The sequence below is a fragment of the Cervus elaphus genome, chromosome X, assembly GCF_910594005.1.
Source record: "Cervus elaphus chromosome X, mCerEla1.1, whole genome shotgun sequence".
In the NCBI taxonomy this organism is placed as follows: domain Eukaryota; kingdom Metazoa; phylum Chordata; class Mammalia; order Artiodactyla; family Cervidae; genus Cervus; species Cervus elaphus.
The window spans coordinates 110,905,739-110,922,788 of NC_057848.1; the positions used below are offsets into that span (position 1 = coordinate 110,905,739).

At 40.5% G+C, this 17,050-nt stretch overlaps 1 protein-coding gene, 2 non-coding genes and 1 pseudogene across 6 annotated transcripts in view; 3 read left to right on the plus strand and 1 right to left on the minus strand.

Moving 5' to 3' along the window:
• The first annotated feature begins 6,981 nt into the window (after positions 1 to 6,981).
• LOC122689602 lies at positions 6,982 to 7,425 on the plus strand (annotated as a pseudogene).
• Positions 7,426 to 10,844: 3,419 nt separating this feature from the next.
• LOC122691111 lies at positions 10,845 to 10,972 on the plus strand. Its single transcript, XR_006340348.1, has one exon. It is a non-coding gene; the product is annotated as a small nucleolar RNA SNORA40 (small nucleolar RNA).
• Positions 10,973 to 13,000: 2,028 nt separating this feature from the next.
• Positions 13,001 to 13,103, plus strand: LOC122691052. Its single transcript, XR_006340299.1, has one exon. It is a non-coding gene; the product is annotated as a U6 spliceosomal RNA (small nuclear RNA).
• Positions 13,104 to 13,211: 108 nt separating this feature from the next.
• ITGB1BP2 (integrin subunit beta 1 binding protein 2) overlaps positions 13,212 to 17,050 on the minus strand; it is a 39,539-nt gene continuing 35,700 nt past the window's right edge. For 2 of the 4 annotated variants that reach the window (XM_043897807.1, XM_043897806.1), the window contains one exon: positions 13,212 to 13,482. In XM_043897807.1, coding sequence (XP_043753742.1) covers positions 13,381 to 13,482 — 102 coding nt within the window. In that variant the 3' untranslated portion in view covers positions 13,212 to 13,380. Of the gene's footprint in view, positions 13,483 to 13,718; positions 13,835 to 17,050 lie in introns of all 4 variants that reach the window. The other 2 variants (XR_006340119.1, XM_043897808.1) reach the window with 2 other exon arrangements.

Here is a 17,050-nt window from a genome sequence, read left to right on the forward strand (position 1 = left end):
AGGTGAGGAAACAATGGAAACAGTGACAGACTTTATCTTCTTGGGCTCCAAAATCACTATGGATGGTAACTGCAGCCATGAAATGAAAAGCTGCTTGCTCCGTGAAAGAAAAGCTATGACCAACCTAGACGGCATATTTAAAAGCAGAGCCATCACTTTGCTGACAAAGGTCCATCTAGTCAAAGCTATGGTTTTTCGAGTAGTCATGAATGGATATGAGAGTTGGACCATAAAGAGCTCTGAGTGCCAAAGAATTGATGCTTTTGAACTGTGGTGTTGGAGAAGACTCTTGAGAGTCCTTTGGACTGCAAGCAGATCAAACCAGTCAATCCTAAAGGAAATCAGTCCTGAGTATTCATTGGAAGGACTGATGTTGAAGCTGAAACTCCAATACTTTGGCACCTGATGCAAAGAACTGACTCATTTGAACAGACCCTGATGCTGGGAAAGATTGAAGGCAGGAGAAGGGGATGACAGAGGAAGAGATGGTTGGATGGTATCACTGACTCAATGGACATGAGTTTGAGTAATCTCTGGGAGTTGGTAATGGACAGGGATGCCTGGTGTGCTGCAGTCCATGGGGTTGCAAAGAGTCGGACATGACTGAGTGACTCAACTGACTGACTGACTGATAAGTTTCAAGCAAAGGTGATCGTTGAAACAATAATATAGATTAGTTACATGAAAGAAGGAAAGGTAGAGAAAAAGAGAAGAGAGTTCAACATTGGGCCTCAAGGGTGCAGGTAAAAGGAAGTACAGGAGCCAATAAAAAGGACTTAGAACAGAACATGGAAAATAGCTTTAAACGTTATAAGAAATATACGCAACAGTGTCAAATAGGAAAAAGAGCTTAACGAAAACAGGGAGCAGCAGTGGCAGAGCTTCCGTTGTTGTTGTGTCCTACTCTTTGCGATCCCATGGACTGTAGTACGCCAGGCTTCTCTGTCCACCATCTCCTGGAGCTTGCTCAAACTCATGTTTGTTGAGTCAGTGACGCCATCCAATCATCTCATCCCGTCGCCCCCTTCTCCTCTTGCCTTCAAACTTTCCCAGCATCAAGGACTTTTCCAATGAGTTGGCTCTTCCCATCAGGTGGCCAAAGTACTGGAGCTTCGGCTTCAACATGAGTCCTTCCAATGAATATTCGGGACTGATTTCCTTTAGGATTGACTGGTTTGATCTCCTTGCAGTCCAAAGGACTCTCAAGAGTCTTCCCCAACACCACAGTTCAAAAGCATCAATTCTTTGGTGCTCAGCCCTTTTATGGTCCAAATCTCACATCCATACATGACTACTGGAAAAACCATAGCTTTGACTACAGGCCTTTAGTGGCAAAATAATGTCTTTGCTTTTTAATACACTGTCTAGGTTTGTCATAGCTTTTCTTCCAAGGAGCAAGCAGCTTTTAATTTCATGGCTGCAGTCACCATCTGCACTGATTTTGGAGCCCAAGAAAATAAAGTCACTTTTTCTGTTTTTTCCCCACATGTCTGCCATGAAGTGATGGGACCAGATTCTGCGTTCTTCGTTTTTTGAATGTTGAATTTTAAGCCAGCTTTGTCACTCTCCTCTTTAACCTTATCAAGAGGCTTTTTAGTTCCTCTTTGCTTTCTGCCATAAGGGTGGCGTCATCTGCATATCTGAGGTTGTTATTTCTCCTGGCAATCTTGATTCCAGCTTGTGCTTCATCCTGCCCAGCATTTCTCACAATGTACTCTGCATATAAGTTAAATAAGCAGGGTGACACTATACAGCCTTGACGTACTCCTTTCCCAATTTGTAACCAGTCAGTTGTTCCATGTCTGGTTCTAAATGCTGCTCCTTCACCTGCATACAGGTTTCGCAGGAGGTAGGTCAGGTGGTCTGGTATTCCCATCTCTTTAAGAATTTTCCACAGTTGGTTGTGATCCACAGAGTCAAAGGCTTTAGCGTAGTCAATGAAGTAGAAGTAGATGATTTTCTGGAATTCCCTGGCTTTTTCTATGATCCAATGGATGTTGGCAATTTGATCTCTGGTTCCTCTATCTTTTCTAAATCTACCACGTATATTTGGAAATTCTCAGTTCATGTACTGTTGAAGCCTAGTTTGGATGATTTTGGGCATGACCTTGCTAGCATGTGAAATGAGTACAATTGTCTGATAGTATGAACATTCTTTGGCATTGCTTTTCTTTGGGATTGGAATGAAAACTGACCTTTTCCAGTCCTGTGGCCACTGCTGAGTTTTCCAAATTTGCTGGCATATTGAGTGCAGCACTTACACAGCATCATCTTTTAGGATTTGAAATAGCTCAACTGGCATTCCATCACCTCCACTAGCTTTGTTCATAGTGATGCTTCTTAAGGCCCACTTGACTTTGCACTCCAGGATGTCTGGCTCTAGTTGAATGATCACACCACTGTGGTTATCTGGGTCATTAAGCTGTTTTTTTTTTTTTTTTGTATAGTTCTGTGTATTCTTGCCACCTCTTCTTTATATCTTCTGCTTCTGTTAGGTCCATACCATTTCTGGTATTTTTAACTTTCTTGAAGAGATCTTTAGTCTTTTCCATTCTATTGTTTTCCTTTATTTCTTTGCATTGTTCTTTGCAGAGCTTCTGAAATTGTCAATAAAAATACCTGAAGGTTGGCAACTGCAAAATAAAACATTTTAGAGCTGCTAAGGGAAAACTAAATGCAGACTAGGCATTAGATGAAATTGGGAAATTATACATTCTATTGAGTGTAATAATGTTATTGTAGTTATATTTTTTAAGTCTTTGCCTTCTAAAGATATATATAAACCAAAATATTTAAAAGTGAAGTGTGTAGGAAGATGTCTAGAATATGCTTTAAATACTACAGCAAAATTTTCCTAATAATAATATTAATAGTAATAAATGAGAGGGCTAAATAAGGCAATAATAACAGAGTTCATTATTATTGAATTGGGTGATAGGTACATGGGGACTTATTATACCATTCTCTCTCCTTTGTATGTGCTTGAAAATTTCCACAGTAAAAGGTTTAAAAAGGAGAGTTTGGAATGACCTGCAAGATATAGTGTTAAGACAAAAACAAGATGCAGAACATGTGGATGGTATGCTATCATTTTGATAAGAAAAAAATTAAAAGAAAGACTATCAATTTTTGGTTATATATCACAGAATATCTCTGAAAAGATACTCAAGACACTGATAACTTTAGGGACTTCCCTGTTGGTGAGTGGTTAAGACTCTGTCCTTCCAGTTTAGCATGTGGGTTTGATCCCTTGTTGGGGAACTAAGATTCTCACATGCTATGCAGTGTAGCAAAAGTGAAAAAGAAACTGGAGACTTTAGTTGTTTCTTAGAAGGAGAAACTGTCTGGCTTGGGGACAAGAGTGACAAGGCGATTTTTAAACTGTATATCCTCTTGAAACTTTTGAAATTTTTAAACTATGTAAATATTCAAAAAGTAAATAACAATTAAATATTTTCTGATAATATGGCTCTGACCATAATCATTAAGGATTCCTACAATATAAATATTGTATCCAAATAAATATTGTATCCAAAATAAAAGAGGTATAATTTAGCCAAGAATTTTAATAATCCTAAAACCAAAATTTGAAATAATTTTACGGAAACATTAGAGGTGGGGAAAAATATGAAGGGAGAACAATAGGTACAAAATAATTATTGTTTCAGACAGAAAAAGTATAAGTTTAGGTGTTTTGAATACAGGAGTTATTACTCATTGACTAGAAATAAGAACTAAAACTGGAGGGGAAAAAGGAACAGGACAATTTGATCAGCCAAGTAACCAGACAAATCAGTGCAGAAGTAGAAGACTTGAACAAGACTATAAACCAGATGACTGTTGGCTGGCTGGGGACTTCTGGATATCCTCAGGATGGGAGATGACACCCAGGGAAATGACCATGTGATTAGATGATTAGAACTTCCAGTCCCATCCCCTGACTTTCAAGGGAGAGGGGCTGGAAATCAATGGAATCACCAATGGCCAATGATTCAATCAAACATGCATATCAAACATGCACCTCCATAAATATCCTAACCAAAGGAATTTGGAGAGCTTCTAGGTTGGTGGACATGTGGAGGTACTAAGACGGTGTCACACCCAGGGAAGTCATGGAAGCTCTACACTCCTTCCCCCATAACTTTATGTATCTCTTACATCTGGCTGTTTCTGAGTTTTAGCCTTTGATAACAAACCAATAATCTAGTAAGTAAACTGTTTTACTAAGTTCTGTGGGCCATTCTAGCAAGTTACAAAACACAAAAAGGGGGTGTTTGGAACCTCCGATATGTAGCTGCTCAGTCAGAAACACAAATGACAACCTGGACTTGCAATTGGCATCTGAAGTGGGAGCACACTTGTGGGACTCAACACTTAACTTGTAGGATCTGATGCTATCTCTTGGTAGATAGTGTCAGAATTGAGTTAAATCATAGAACACCTAGTTGGTGTCCCCTGAGATCTGCATAATTTCTTGGTGTGGAAAAAACACTCACACATTTGAAATACAGTAGTCCATGGGTAGAGGAAATGAGTATGTCCCCTTCATAAATTACCAAAAATGGCCCATAAAGAAATATAAAATCTGAGAAGACCTATATCTAGTAAGGATATTTAACTAGTAATTGAAGACTTCCCAACAAAGAAACACTCAGGATTACAATGGTTTCACTGGTGAATTCAACCAAACATTTAAAAAAGAAGCAACACCAATTCTTCTCAGACTTTTCCCCAAAAATTGAAGAGGAAATACTTCAGAATTCACTCTATGGCCTATTACCCTGAAACCAAAGCCAGACAAAGACACCACAAGAAAAGAAAACTACAGGCCAACATCCCTGATGTACACAGGTGTAAAAATTCCCAACAAAATACTAGCATACTTATTTTGACAGCACATTAAAGAGATCATATACAACAACCAAGTAAGATTTAGCCCTGGGATGCAGGGATGGTTCAGTATATGCAAATCAATCAATGTGATACATGATATTAACATAATAAAGGATTAAAATCACATGATCATCTCAAATTTTATACACACATACACATACCCAAGGGTTTCTCTGGTGGCTCAAGTGGTAAAGAATCTGCCTGCAATGTGGGAGACCTGGGTTCAATCCCTGGGTTGGAAAGATCCCCTGGAAAAGGGAAAGGCTACCCACTCCAGTATTCTGGCCTGGAGAATTCCATGGACTGTATAGTCCATGGGGTCACAAAGAGTCAGACATGACTGAGCGACTTTCACTTCACACATTGTAGGGGAAAAAGTGATCTAAAGATTCAGTGCAATCCTGATCAAAATTCCAATGTAATTTTTTGCAGAAATAGAAAAATCCATCCTAAAATTAATTTGGAATCTGAAGGGACCCTGAATAGTCAAAATGGTCTTGAAAAATAATAAAACAACCAAATTCAAAGATGGGCAAAGGGATTTTTTTTCAAAGAAGGTATAATAATGGCCAATAAACATACAAAAAGATGTACAACACATAATTAGTCATTCAGTTCAGTTCAGTCGCTTAGTCATGTCCAACTCTTTGCAGCCCCATGAATCGCAGCATGCCAGGCCTCCCTATCCATCACCAACTCCCGGAGTTCACTCAAACTCATGTCCATCGCGTCGGTGATGCCATCCAGCCATCTCATCCTCTGTCGTCCCCTTCTCCTCCTGCCCCCAATCCCTCCCAGCATCAGGGTCTTTTCCAATGAGTCAGCTCTTCACATGAGGTGGCCAATGTATTGGAGTTTCAGCTTCAGCATCAGTCCTTCCAATGAACACCCAGGATTGATCTCCTTTAGGATGGACTGGTTGGATCTCCTTGCAGTCCAAGGGACTCTCAAGAGTCTTCTCCAACACCACAGTTCAAAAGCATCAATTTTTCGGCACTCAGCTTTCTTCACAGTCCAACTCTCACATCCATACATGATCACTGGAAAAACCATAGCCTTGACTAGACGGACCTTTGTTGGCAAAGTAATGTCTCTGCTTTTTAATATGCTACCTAGGTTGGTCATAACTTTCCTTAGGGAAATGCAAATCAAAATCACAATGTGATACAACTTCATACTATTAGAGGTGGCTATGACTAAAAATGAAAAATAACAAGTGTTGGTGAGGATGTGAAGAAATTAACGAGACTAAGAAACTAGATTAGAACTTAACTTGACTAAGAAATCGACTAGCACTCTAGTCAATTAATTTATGACAAAGGAACAAAGAATGTACTATGAAGAAAGTACCAGTCTCTTCAATAAATGGTGTTGGGGAATTTGGACATTCACACTTGAAACTGGACCACTATATTATATCATACACAAAAATTAACTCAAAATGGTTAAAGACTTAAATGTAAGACCTAAAACTATAAAACATCTAGAAGAAAATATAGGTGGGAAATATAGGAGGTAGATCTCCTTAACATCGGTTTTGATGATGATGATTTTTTTTAGTCTGATAGCAAAGACAAAAGCCACAAAGGCAAAAGCAACAAGTGAGACTACATCAAGCTAAAAATCGTGTGCACAGCAAAATAAACCATCAACAAAATAAAAAGGCATCCTATTGAATGAGGAAAATAATTACAGGAGGGAGGGGATATATGTATACATATAGCTGATTCACATTGTTGTATAGCTGAAACTAACACCACATTGTAAACCAATTAACTTCAATTAAAAAGAAAGAAAATAATTACAAGTCATATATCTGAAAAATATTTAATACAAAGAACACATACAAGTCAACAGCAAAAAAAAAGTCTCATTAAAAATGGGCAAAAGGTCTGAATAAGATATTTTTCCAAAGAAGACAAAAGGTGGCCAACAGGTACATGAAAAAATGCTCAACATCATTAATCATCATGGATGCAATTCAAAACCACAGTGGGATAGATATCACCTCACACTTGTTAAAGTGACTATCATGGATATACTTCTTTTCTGGCCAGGTCTCTTTTCTCTGATAACGCTCTTGCAAACATGGTGAACATTTCCAAAGTCCGTTGGACTTTCTGTTAGAAGTATGGCAAGTACCAACCTCACAAAGTGACACAGTACAAGAAGGGCAAAGATTCTATGTATGCCCAGGGAAAGCGGCGTTATGACAGGAAGCAGAGTGACTATGGTGGGCAGACTAAGCCGATTTTCCAGGAAAAGGCTAAAACTACAATGTAGATTGTATTCGGGCTTGAATGCATTGAGCCCAACTGCAGATCTAAGAGAATGTTGGCTATTAAGAGACACAAGCATTTTGAGCTAGGAGGAGAAAAGAAGAAAAAGGGCCAAGTGGTCCAGTTTTGAGCTTCATATTTTATTATGAAGACAATAAAAATTTGAGATTTTTTTACTTAAAAAAAAAAGACTATTACAATCAAACAAAAAACAAGTAATAACAAGTGTTGGCAAAGACGTGGAAAAAATAGAACCCTTGTGCACTGTTGGTAGGAACGTAAATTGATGCAACCACTATGGAAAAACAGTATAGAGGTTACTCAAAAAATTAAAAATAGGACTACTATATGATCCAGCAGTTCCACTTCTGGGTATTTTAATTTTTATTTATTTAATTTTATTTTCCTGCTGCACTGCTTGGCATGTGGGATCTTAGTTCCCCAACCAGTGATCAAATCAGAGACCCCTGCATTGGAAGCACGGTCTCAATCACTGGACAGTCAGGGAAGTCCTATCTACTTCTGGGTATTTATCCAAAGAAAACAAAAACACTAATTTGAAAAGATATATACACCCCCATGTTCACTGCACCATTATTTACAATAACCAAGATATGGAAACAATGTAACTATCCACTGATAGATGAAGTGATAAACAAATTATATATATATATATATATATTTCAGCCATAAAAGAATGATATCTTGAAATCTGCAACAACATGGATGGACCTAGAGGGAAGTGAAACAAGTAGGACAGAGAAAGACATATAGAGTATGATCTTACCTATGTGTGTAATCTGAAAATAATAACAACAAAAATCCCCAAGCTTAGAAATACAGAGATCAGACTGATGGTGGCAAGAGGCAAAGAGGGGTTTTAAGAAGTGGGGGGCAGGGGTTGGGAGGAATGCATAAACTTTTTAAAGTTTAAATAAATTGTATAAGTTTTTTAAAAAGGAAATTGGAACTTTTGTACATTGCTGATGGAAATGTAAAATGCTTGTAGCTGCTGTGGAAAATAGTTTGGTAGGGTCTCAGAAATTTAAATATAGAAATACCACATGATACAAAAACTTCACTCCTAAGTATTCAGTTCAGTTCAGTCGCTCAGTCATGTCCAACGCTTTGTGACCCCATGGACTGCAGCATGCCAGGCTTCCCTGTCCATCAGAAACTCCCAGAGTTTACCCAAACTCATGTCCATTGAGTCAGTGATGCCATCCAACCATCTCATCTTCTGTCATCCCCTTCTCCTCCCACTTTCAATCTTTTCCAGCATCAGTGTTTTTTCAAATGAGTCAGTTCTTCGCATCAGGTAGCCAAAGTATTGGAGCTTCAGCTTCAACATCAGTCCTTCCAATGAATATTCAGGACTAATTTCTTTTAGGATTGACTGGTTTGATCTCCTTGCAGTCCAAGGGACTCTCGAGTCTTCTCCAACACCACAGTTCAAAAGCATCAGTTCTTCATCGTTCAGCTTTCTTTATAGTCCAATTCTCACATCCATACGTGACTACTGCAAAAACCATAGCCTTTAGTAGACGGACCTTTGTTGGCAAAGTAATGTCTCTGCTTTCTAAAATGATGTCTAGGTTGGTCATCACTTTCCTTCCAAGGAGCAAGCGCCTTTTAATTTCATGACTGCAGTCACCATCTGCAGTGATTGTGGAGCCAAAAAAAATAAAGTCTGCCACTGTTTCCCCATCTATTTGCCCTGAAATGATGGGACCAGATGCCATGATCTTAGTTTTCTGAACGCTGAGTTTTAAGACAACTTTTTCACTCTCCTTTTTCACTTTCATCAAGAGGCTCTTTAGTTCTTCACTTTCTGCCATAAGGGTGGTGTCATCTGCATATTTGAGGTTATTGATATTTCTCCCAGCAATCTTGATTCCAGCTTGTGCTTCATCCAGCCCAGCATTTCTCATGATGTACTCTGCATGTAAGTTAAATAATCAGGGTGACAATATACAGCCTTGACATACCTCTTTCCCTATTTGGAACCAGTCTGTTGTTCCATGTCCAGTTCTAACTGTTGCTTCCTGACCTGCATACAAATTTCTCAAGAGGTAGGTCAGGTGGTCTGGTATTCCCATCTCTTTAGGAATTTTCCAGTTCATTGTGATCCAAACAGTCAAAGGCTTTGGCATAGTCAATAAAGCAGAAATGGATGTTTTTCTGGAACTATCTTGCTTTTTTGATAATCTAACAGATGTTGGTAATTTGATCTCTGGTTCCTCTGCCTTTTCTAAAACCAGCTTGAACATCTGGAAGTTCATGGTTCAACGTTCTGTTGAAGCCTGGCTTGGAGAATTTTGAGCATTACTAGCATGTGAGATGAGTGCAATTGTGTGGTAGTTTGAGCATTCTTTGGCATTGCCTTTCTTAGGGATTGGAATGAAAACTGACTTTTTCTAGTCCTGTGGCCACTGCTGAGTTTTCCAAATTTGCTAGCATATTGAGTGCAGCATATGCAGGTCAGGAAGCAACAGTTAGAGCTGGACATGGAACAACAGACTGGTTCCAAATATGGAAAGGAGTACGTCAAGGCTGTATATTCCCACCTGGCTTATTTACCTTATATAGAGTCCATCATGCGAAATGCCAGGCTGGATGAAGCACAAGCTGGAATCAAGATTGCCTGGAGAAACATCAATAACCTCAGACAGGCAGTTGGATGGTGAGAGGGTAACAGGCAGGAAGGCCAGGGGTCTCCAAACGGAAGAAATAGGCTGCAAGTGCCAGACATTTTTATCTCTCTTAAGCGGCAGGAAGAAACAAACTATAGATATATTTTTTCCTTCTCTATACAAATTTAAAAGGAGGTTTCACTTAAAATGCTGTGTTGCTATGACACCTGGTTTCACCTGAAGCTAACTATTCTCAAAACCTTGAGTTAACCAATACATTTTTTCTTATAGAAATGTTTGTCTTAAGCTATGTTAATGTACCCCAGACTCTGTCTTCAAGTTGGTTCCGCCAAATGGCTCAACCTACTTGACAAACCAGTATGTTATACTCAGATATTGTTCCCCTAATCTATGTAAATGAAACTATTTGCGTGGTAATCTGCCCTTCTACAAGATTCAAGTCAATTGTTTTATGGCCTGGGATGAATTATCTGGTGTCATTCTAAATTTTAAGACATTCCTTTCTTTTCATTAACAGACTGCAAGTGACTATATAACATACAGCTGAAGACTAGCAGGGGGTACTCTTTCTGCCCCCTTCTGATGACTATGTCAGAAGCTTTCTCTATCTCCTTTATACTTTAATAAAACTTTATTACACAAAAGCTCTGAGTGATCCAGCCTCGTCTCTGGCCCCGGATTGAATTCGTCTCCTCCGGAGGCCAAGAATCCTGGCATCTTATTGTTCAGCAACAATCTTTCAATGGCATCACTGACTCAATGGACATGAGTTTGAGTAAGCTCTAGGAGTTGGTGATCACAGGGAAGCTTGGCATGCTGCAGTCTATGGGGTCGCAAAGCGTCGGATATGACTGAGCCACTGAAATGAACTGAGAAATGACTCAAGTGTCCATCAACAGATGAATGAATAAATAAAATTTGGTATATACATGGAATGGAATATTATTCAGCCATAAAAAGGAATAACATTCTAATATATGTTACAATAAATATGAATCTTGAAAACATGCTAAATGATAGCACTTGTGTTTGTTTTTGTTTAATTTGTGGACAAAGACTTAACAGACAAGTGCAAAAGTAAGTCCTCTTTTGCAACCCACAACTCATTGTTCAGTATGAGTTTTGATACAGATAAGAAGGAACATGATCCATAAAATGGGTGTGTATTGATGAGCATAAAGATTGCTTCCAGGGCTATAAAGTTAAATAAGCTTTTAAATTACCAGCTGTATTGATCCTAGTACTCAGTTTTAATGTTGACATAAAACAAACGAAGATGGGCTCCTCTTTTTAGGCTTTTATCTTCGGAATACAGTGTCTGGATTTTCCAAAGGTATTGGCATATCCTAATGATCTCTGTCAAGTTCTAGGGTGTGATAACATAGGAATTAATATCATTTGAACTTGATAAGCTTTTAGAGAACTAGACATCCCATCTCCTGACCCTAAACAGGAACCTATAGTGAACTGCTTGAGGAAATTGGATCTTAAAGATTACAGGTGGCAAACTTTGAAGTGCACTCCACTGAAGATCAGAGAGGCCCAACTAAAACAACTGTGGCAAGCATCACAGCTGTGGATTGAGCAGAACTTTTTGTAGGGCTGCCTTGAAGGTGACAACTTTGGAGGAACTATGGTGACTGGCAGTGGAAAGAATCAGGACGTGTGAAAATCCTTAAAAATTTATTGACTTAAATAACTTTGCCTATGTTATGAATAAAAAGAAACCTTTGTGCAGAAAACATGCTAAATGAAATAAGAGAAAAATTCAAATATTGTACAATTACACTCATATAAGTTACCTACAATAGGCAAATTCATACAGACAGAAATTAGAACAGTTTACCAGGTCTGTTGGAAGGGACAATGGAGAATTATCATTTAATAGGAACAGAGTTTCTCTTTAGGATGAGAAAGTTCTGGAAATAAATAGTGGTAAAGGTTATACAATATTGTGAATATACTTAATGTCAATGAATTGTGTGCTTAAAACGCTAAATTTTGTTATATATATTTGCCATAAAAAAGCAAAAAGAAGGGCTTCCCTGGTGGCTGAATGGTAAAGAATCCACCTGTCAACGCAGGAGACATGGGGTCGATCCCTGGTCCAGGAAGATCCCACATGCCATGGAGCAAACAACTGAGTTCATACACCACAACTACTAAGCCTGTGTTCTCAAGTCCAGGAGCCACAGCTACTGAAGTCTGCATACACCAGATCCACAACAAGAGAATTCCATAACTAGAGAGTAGCCACTGCTCACAAACTAGAGAAAGGCCTGCACAGCAAGGAAGACCCAACACAGTCAAAAATAAATAAATAAACAAAATTTTTAAAAAATGCAAAAAGATCCTTGGTGGTCCAGTGGTTGGAAATCTGCCTGTCAACGCAGGGGATCGGGTTCAATCCCTGGTCCAGGAGAATTCCACATGCTGCATGGCAACTAAGCCCATGTGTCACAACTACTGAGCCCTCACTTTAGAGCCCATGAGCTGCAACTATTAATGCCTGAGTGCCCTAGAGCCTGCACTTTATAACAAAAGAAGCCACTGCAATGAGAAGCCTGTGCGTTGCAACAGAAAGAGCCCAGAAGCAACAATGAAGGCCCAGTGCAGCCAAAAAAAAGTTTTAATGGAAAAGGAAAATCAAAAGCCAAAGAAGAGATTCAGAAAGTACATTTCAACCCACATAACAAGAACCTGATTTACTTCAGATACAAAAAGCTTTTACAAAGCAATAAGAAAAGAGAAATAGAAAACTAGGCAAAGGACATGAGTAGTATACACACACACATGCAGACAAAAAGGAAATATATGTGAATTTTAAGTATATTAGAAAGCTTAGGGAATTCTGGTGGCCCAGTGGTTAGGAGTCCATGCTTCCATGCAGGGGACACAGGTTCAATCCCTGGTCAGGGAACTAAGATCCCACATGCTGAGCAGAGTGGCCAAAACATAAACAAACTAACAAAAGTTTAACCTTACTCATGATAAAAAGACTGTTATGATATCACTCTTTTCCTATAAAAATGGCAGTATCAGATAGTTTGATAATATATTATTTTGGCAAGGCTGTAGAGAAACACTCATATTTTGTTGCTGGATTGTAAATCGGTATATCTTTTGTAAGGCAACTTATCAAAAAATTTAAAGTGTGCTCACTTTGGCACACTTTACTACATTACTACAGCACATTACTACAATTGGAACAATATAGAGGTTAGCACAGCCCCTGCACAAGGATGATACACAAATTCATGAAGTGTTCCACATTTTTAAATACATGTATATGTATAACTGAATCATCTTGCTGTACACCTGAAACTAACACAGCATTGTAAATCAACTATACTCCAATAAAAACCTTTTTAAAAAAGGAAAAAAATAAAGTTTATATGCTTTTTTATTTGTAAGTAACAGAAAACTCAACTCCAGTAGTCTTAAACAATAAAGAGGATCTATTGGTTCCAAATTCCAGGGGATGAGTGGGCTTGGAAATTGGTTTGCTTCTGTGGATCAACAATATCACCAAGGGCCTAATTTCCTACCATCTGTCAGTTCAGTCGTCCCAAGTGTGAGCTCCATTGTAAATTTGACTCTGTTCTTGGTAGCAAAAGGGCTGCAGCACTTGAACTCTTCACATCAGCTACACCATACTGTGCGAAAGAAGAGACAAAGCTGACTTTTATTCTCTCTCACAAGAGCAAAGGAAAAAAAAAAGAAAATAAATCTTCTTCCTCCCAATATGTCAACAAATATCTTCTACCATTTCATTGACTTGGTATCACTGGACCATTCCTGAACTTTCCCTTTGACAGGACAGTGGTATGCATTGATAGGTGAAGGCCTGGCTTGCCTGAACCAATAACCAAGGCATGGGGGATGGACTTACTTTGATCGTGTTACACGGTGGTGCACCCACTCTTGAAGCTGGGAGTGAGATCAGTTCCACTCCCTTCAAACTTTATGACTGCTGAACAATGGTGAAGACATGGCATGGATACTGGGCTGGGAATAATATCAATCACTATAATACATTGATACAACAATCATACCTCTAGGAATTTTTCCTAAAATATACTAACCCACATGAGCAAATAAGTATGTTCAGATGTTTTCATCAGTAAATCAGACAGACAGATATTCAAATGCATGTGCACACATACATATACCCCCATGTATATACTTGTATGGTTTGCATAAAAGATATCTGGAGGAATAAACAAGAAAATGACAGTGGGCATCTCTGGAAAGGGAACCGAGGGAACAGGGGTTATAACTTCAATTGTATATCCTTTTATATTGCTTGTGTTGTTTTTTGCCATGTGCATGTATTTTTAGTAAAAAAAAAATTATTAGTTATAGGTTTCTAACCTGTCAGATTGTCAAAGATAAAAATATTTCTTACTAGTTTCTTTATTGGTCAAAATCACCGAGCAGGAAGACTCTGAGCTTACCTCCTCTCAATGGCACCACCAAAATCGCAACTATTTGATGAGAGCAACTGTTGATGAGAAAGACCAGAGTCTAGCAGAAAAGATCTCCTACAGCTAAAGTAGTAGGAACCACAATGAGATGAGTAGGAGGACCAGAGTCACAGTATAGTCGAGACCCATACCCCAGAGTGGGCAACCTATAGATGGGAGAATAATTACAATTGCAGAGGCTCTCCCCAAGAAGCGAGGGGTCTGAGCCCCACACTGGGCTCCCCAGTCCAAATGTCCAACATCAGGAAGATGATCCCCCAGAATGTTTGGCTTTGAAGGCCAGTGGGGCTTACTATCAGGGGAGCCGGAGGGTTATGTGAAATAGAGACTTCAGTCTTAAAAGGCATACAAAATCTCACACGCTCCAGGACCCAGGGCTGAAGCAGTAATTTGAAAGAAGTTCATGTCAGCCCCATCTGTTGATCTTGGAGAGCCTTCCAGGGAGGCAAGAGGCCAACGGGACATAGACATATGTCTCATCCTGGAGACGTAGACACTGGGGCTGGCAAGCACCATTTTGGAATCCTGCTTCTAGTTTATTAGCCTTGGGATGCTGCCCCACTCCTGCCCACCAGCCTGTAGGCACCCATATTGGGATGCTTCAGGCCAAGCAACTAGTCAGGCAGGAACAGCCACACACACCAGCAGGTAGGTGGTCTTAAAACCCTCTGAACCCACAGCTGCCTCTGGACATGGCCCTGTCCACAGAGGGCCCAGGACCCAGTCCTATACACCAGAGCACAGGCACTAGACCCAGGACCCCCAAAGCCCTGCAGCCAGAGACCCCCAGGACTCAGCTCTGTCCACCAGTGGGCAGACACCAGCCTCAGGACACCCTGTGACCTGGACTCACTCACCCGTGAGCAAGCTCTAGCCTTGGAACCAGCCTCACCCACCAGTGGGCAGACACCTGCCCAAGGACCACTGTAGCACCACAACCTGCCATGGCAGGACCCAGCCCACCCACCAGCAGGCTGGCACTAGCCCTGGAACCTACTGGGCTATGCCCTCACCCACCAGCAGGCCAACATCGGCTCTGAGACATCTTGAGCCCGTCAGCCACCAGGATCCATCCTCAATCACCAGTGGGCTGACACAAGCTTGAGGACAACCCAGACCCTGCAGCCATGTCAAGAACTGGTCTCAACCACCAGTGACCAGAAATCAGCTCTGGGACCCCTCGGCCCTGCAGCCAGAGACCCCAGGACATGGTTCTACCCACAAGTGGACTGGCACTAGCGCCAGGACCCAGCTTCACCCATTGGTAAGTGGGCACCACTGGTGAGATCTCCTGGACTCCAACCCCGCCAACTAATGGATAGACACTGGCCCCAGGATCACCACAGCCCCACAGCCTGCCTTCTCAGGACCCAGCCAAAACATCAGCAGGCAGAGAGCAGCCCTGGGACACCCTGGGCTCCTTAGCCAGCAGCCTTGGGATCCAGCCCCATACACCAGTGGGCTGAAACCAGCTTCGGGATGCATAGGGCCCTGAAGCCAGAGATACCAAGACCTGGCTCTGCACACCAATGAGCTGGCAATAGCCTTGGGACCACCTGGGCCCTAGCCACACCTATCAGCAGGCCAATACCAGCACTGAGATGCCTTGGACTCCTCAGCCAGCCACCTAGCCCTATTTACCAGTGGGCTAGTACCAGCAATGGAATACCCGGGAACCTGCAGCCAGGCATGTCAGGAACCAGCCCCATTCAGAAGGCTGAAACTAGATCCAGGAAATCCATCCTAGAAACTGATTCTGCCTACCAGTGAGCAAGCACTAGCCTAGGACCACCCCCCCCCATAACCTGGATCCTTCAGCCAGGATTTGTGACCTGACCCTGCTGACCAGCAGCTAGTAGCCTCTATATAATGCAGGGTCTGAAAACCAACCAAACCAGAGGTGAGCCACACCTATGAGACCACCCACAGTAGTCAACCCACCATAACAGAAGGAACCACTTCTAGAGCATATAGCTCTGGTGACAACAGGGAAGTGTGCTGCTGGGACACATAAGATGTCTCCTACAGAAGGCTACTTCTCCAAGGTTGAGAAACATAACAAGCTACCAGATACACAGAAATAAAAACAGCAAATTAGGCAGAATGAGGTGACAGAGGAACATGTTCCAAATGAAGGAACAAGATAAAACTCCAGAAGAACTAGGTGAAGTGAAGATAGACAATCTACCCAATTAAGAGGTCAAAGTAATGATTGTAAACATGATCAAAGAACTCAGGATAAGAAGAGATGAACAGACTGAGAAGTTAGAAGTTTTAAACAAAGACTTAGAATATATAAAGAACAACCAAACAGACAAAGAATACAATAAGTGAAATGAAAACTACACTAAAAGGAATTAAAAGTACACTAAATGATACAAAGGAATGGATCAGCAAGCTGGCATACAGAGCAATGGAAATCACCAAAGTAAAACAGAAAAAAGAATAAAAAGAAAAGAGGACAGTTTAAGAGACCTCTGAAACAACATCCTGGAACATACACATTACAGGGATCCCAGGGGGAGAAGAGAGAGAAACGGACAGAGAATTTATTTGAAGACATAGTAACTCAAAACTTCCCTATCCTGGATATCCAGATATCCAGGTCCAGGAAGTACAGAGTCCTAAACAGGATCAATTCAAGGAGGACCATACCAAGACACACTGTAATTAAAAGGGCAAAAATTAAAGATAAAGAGAATATAAAAAGCAGCAAGGGAAAAGCAATACATACCAT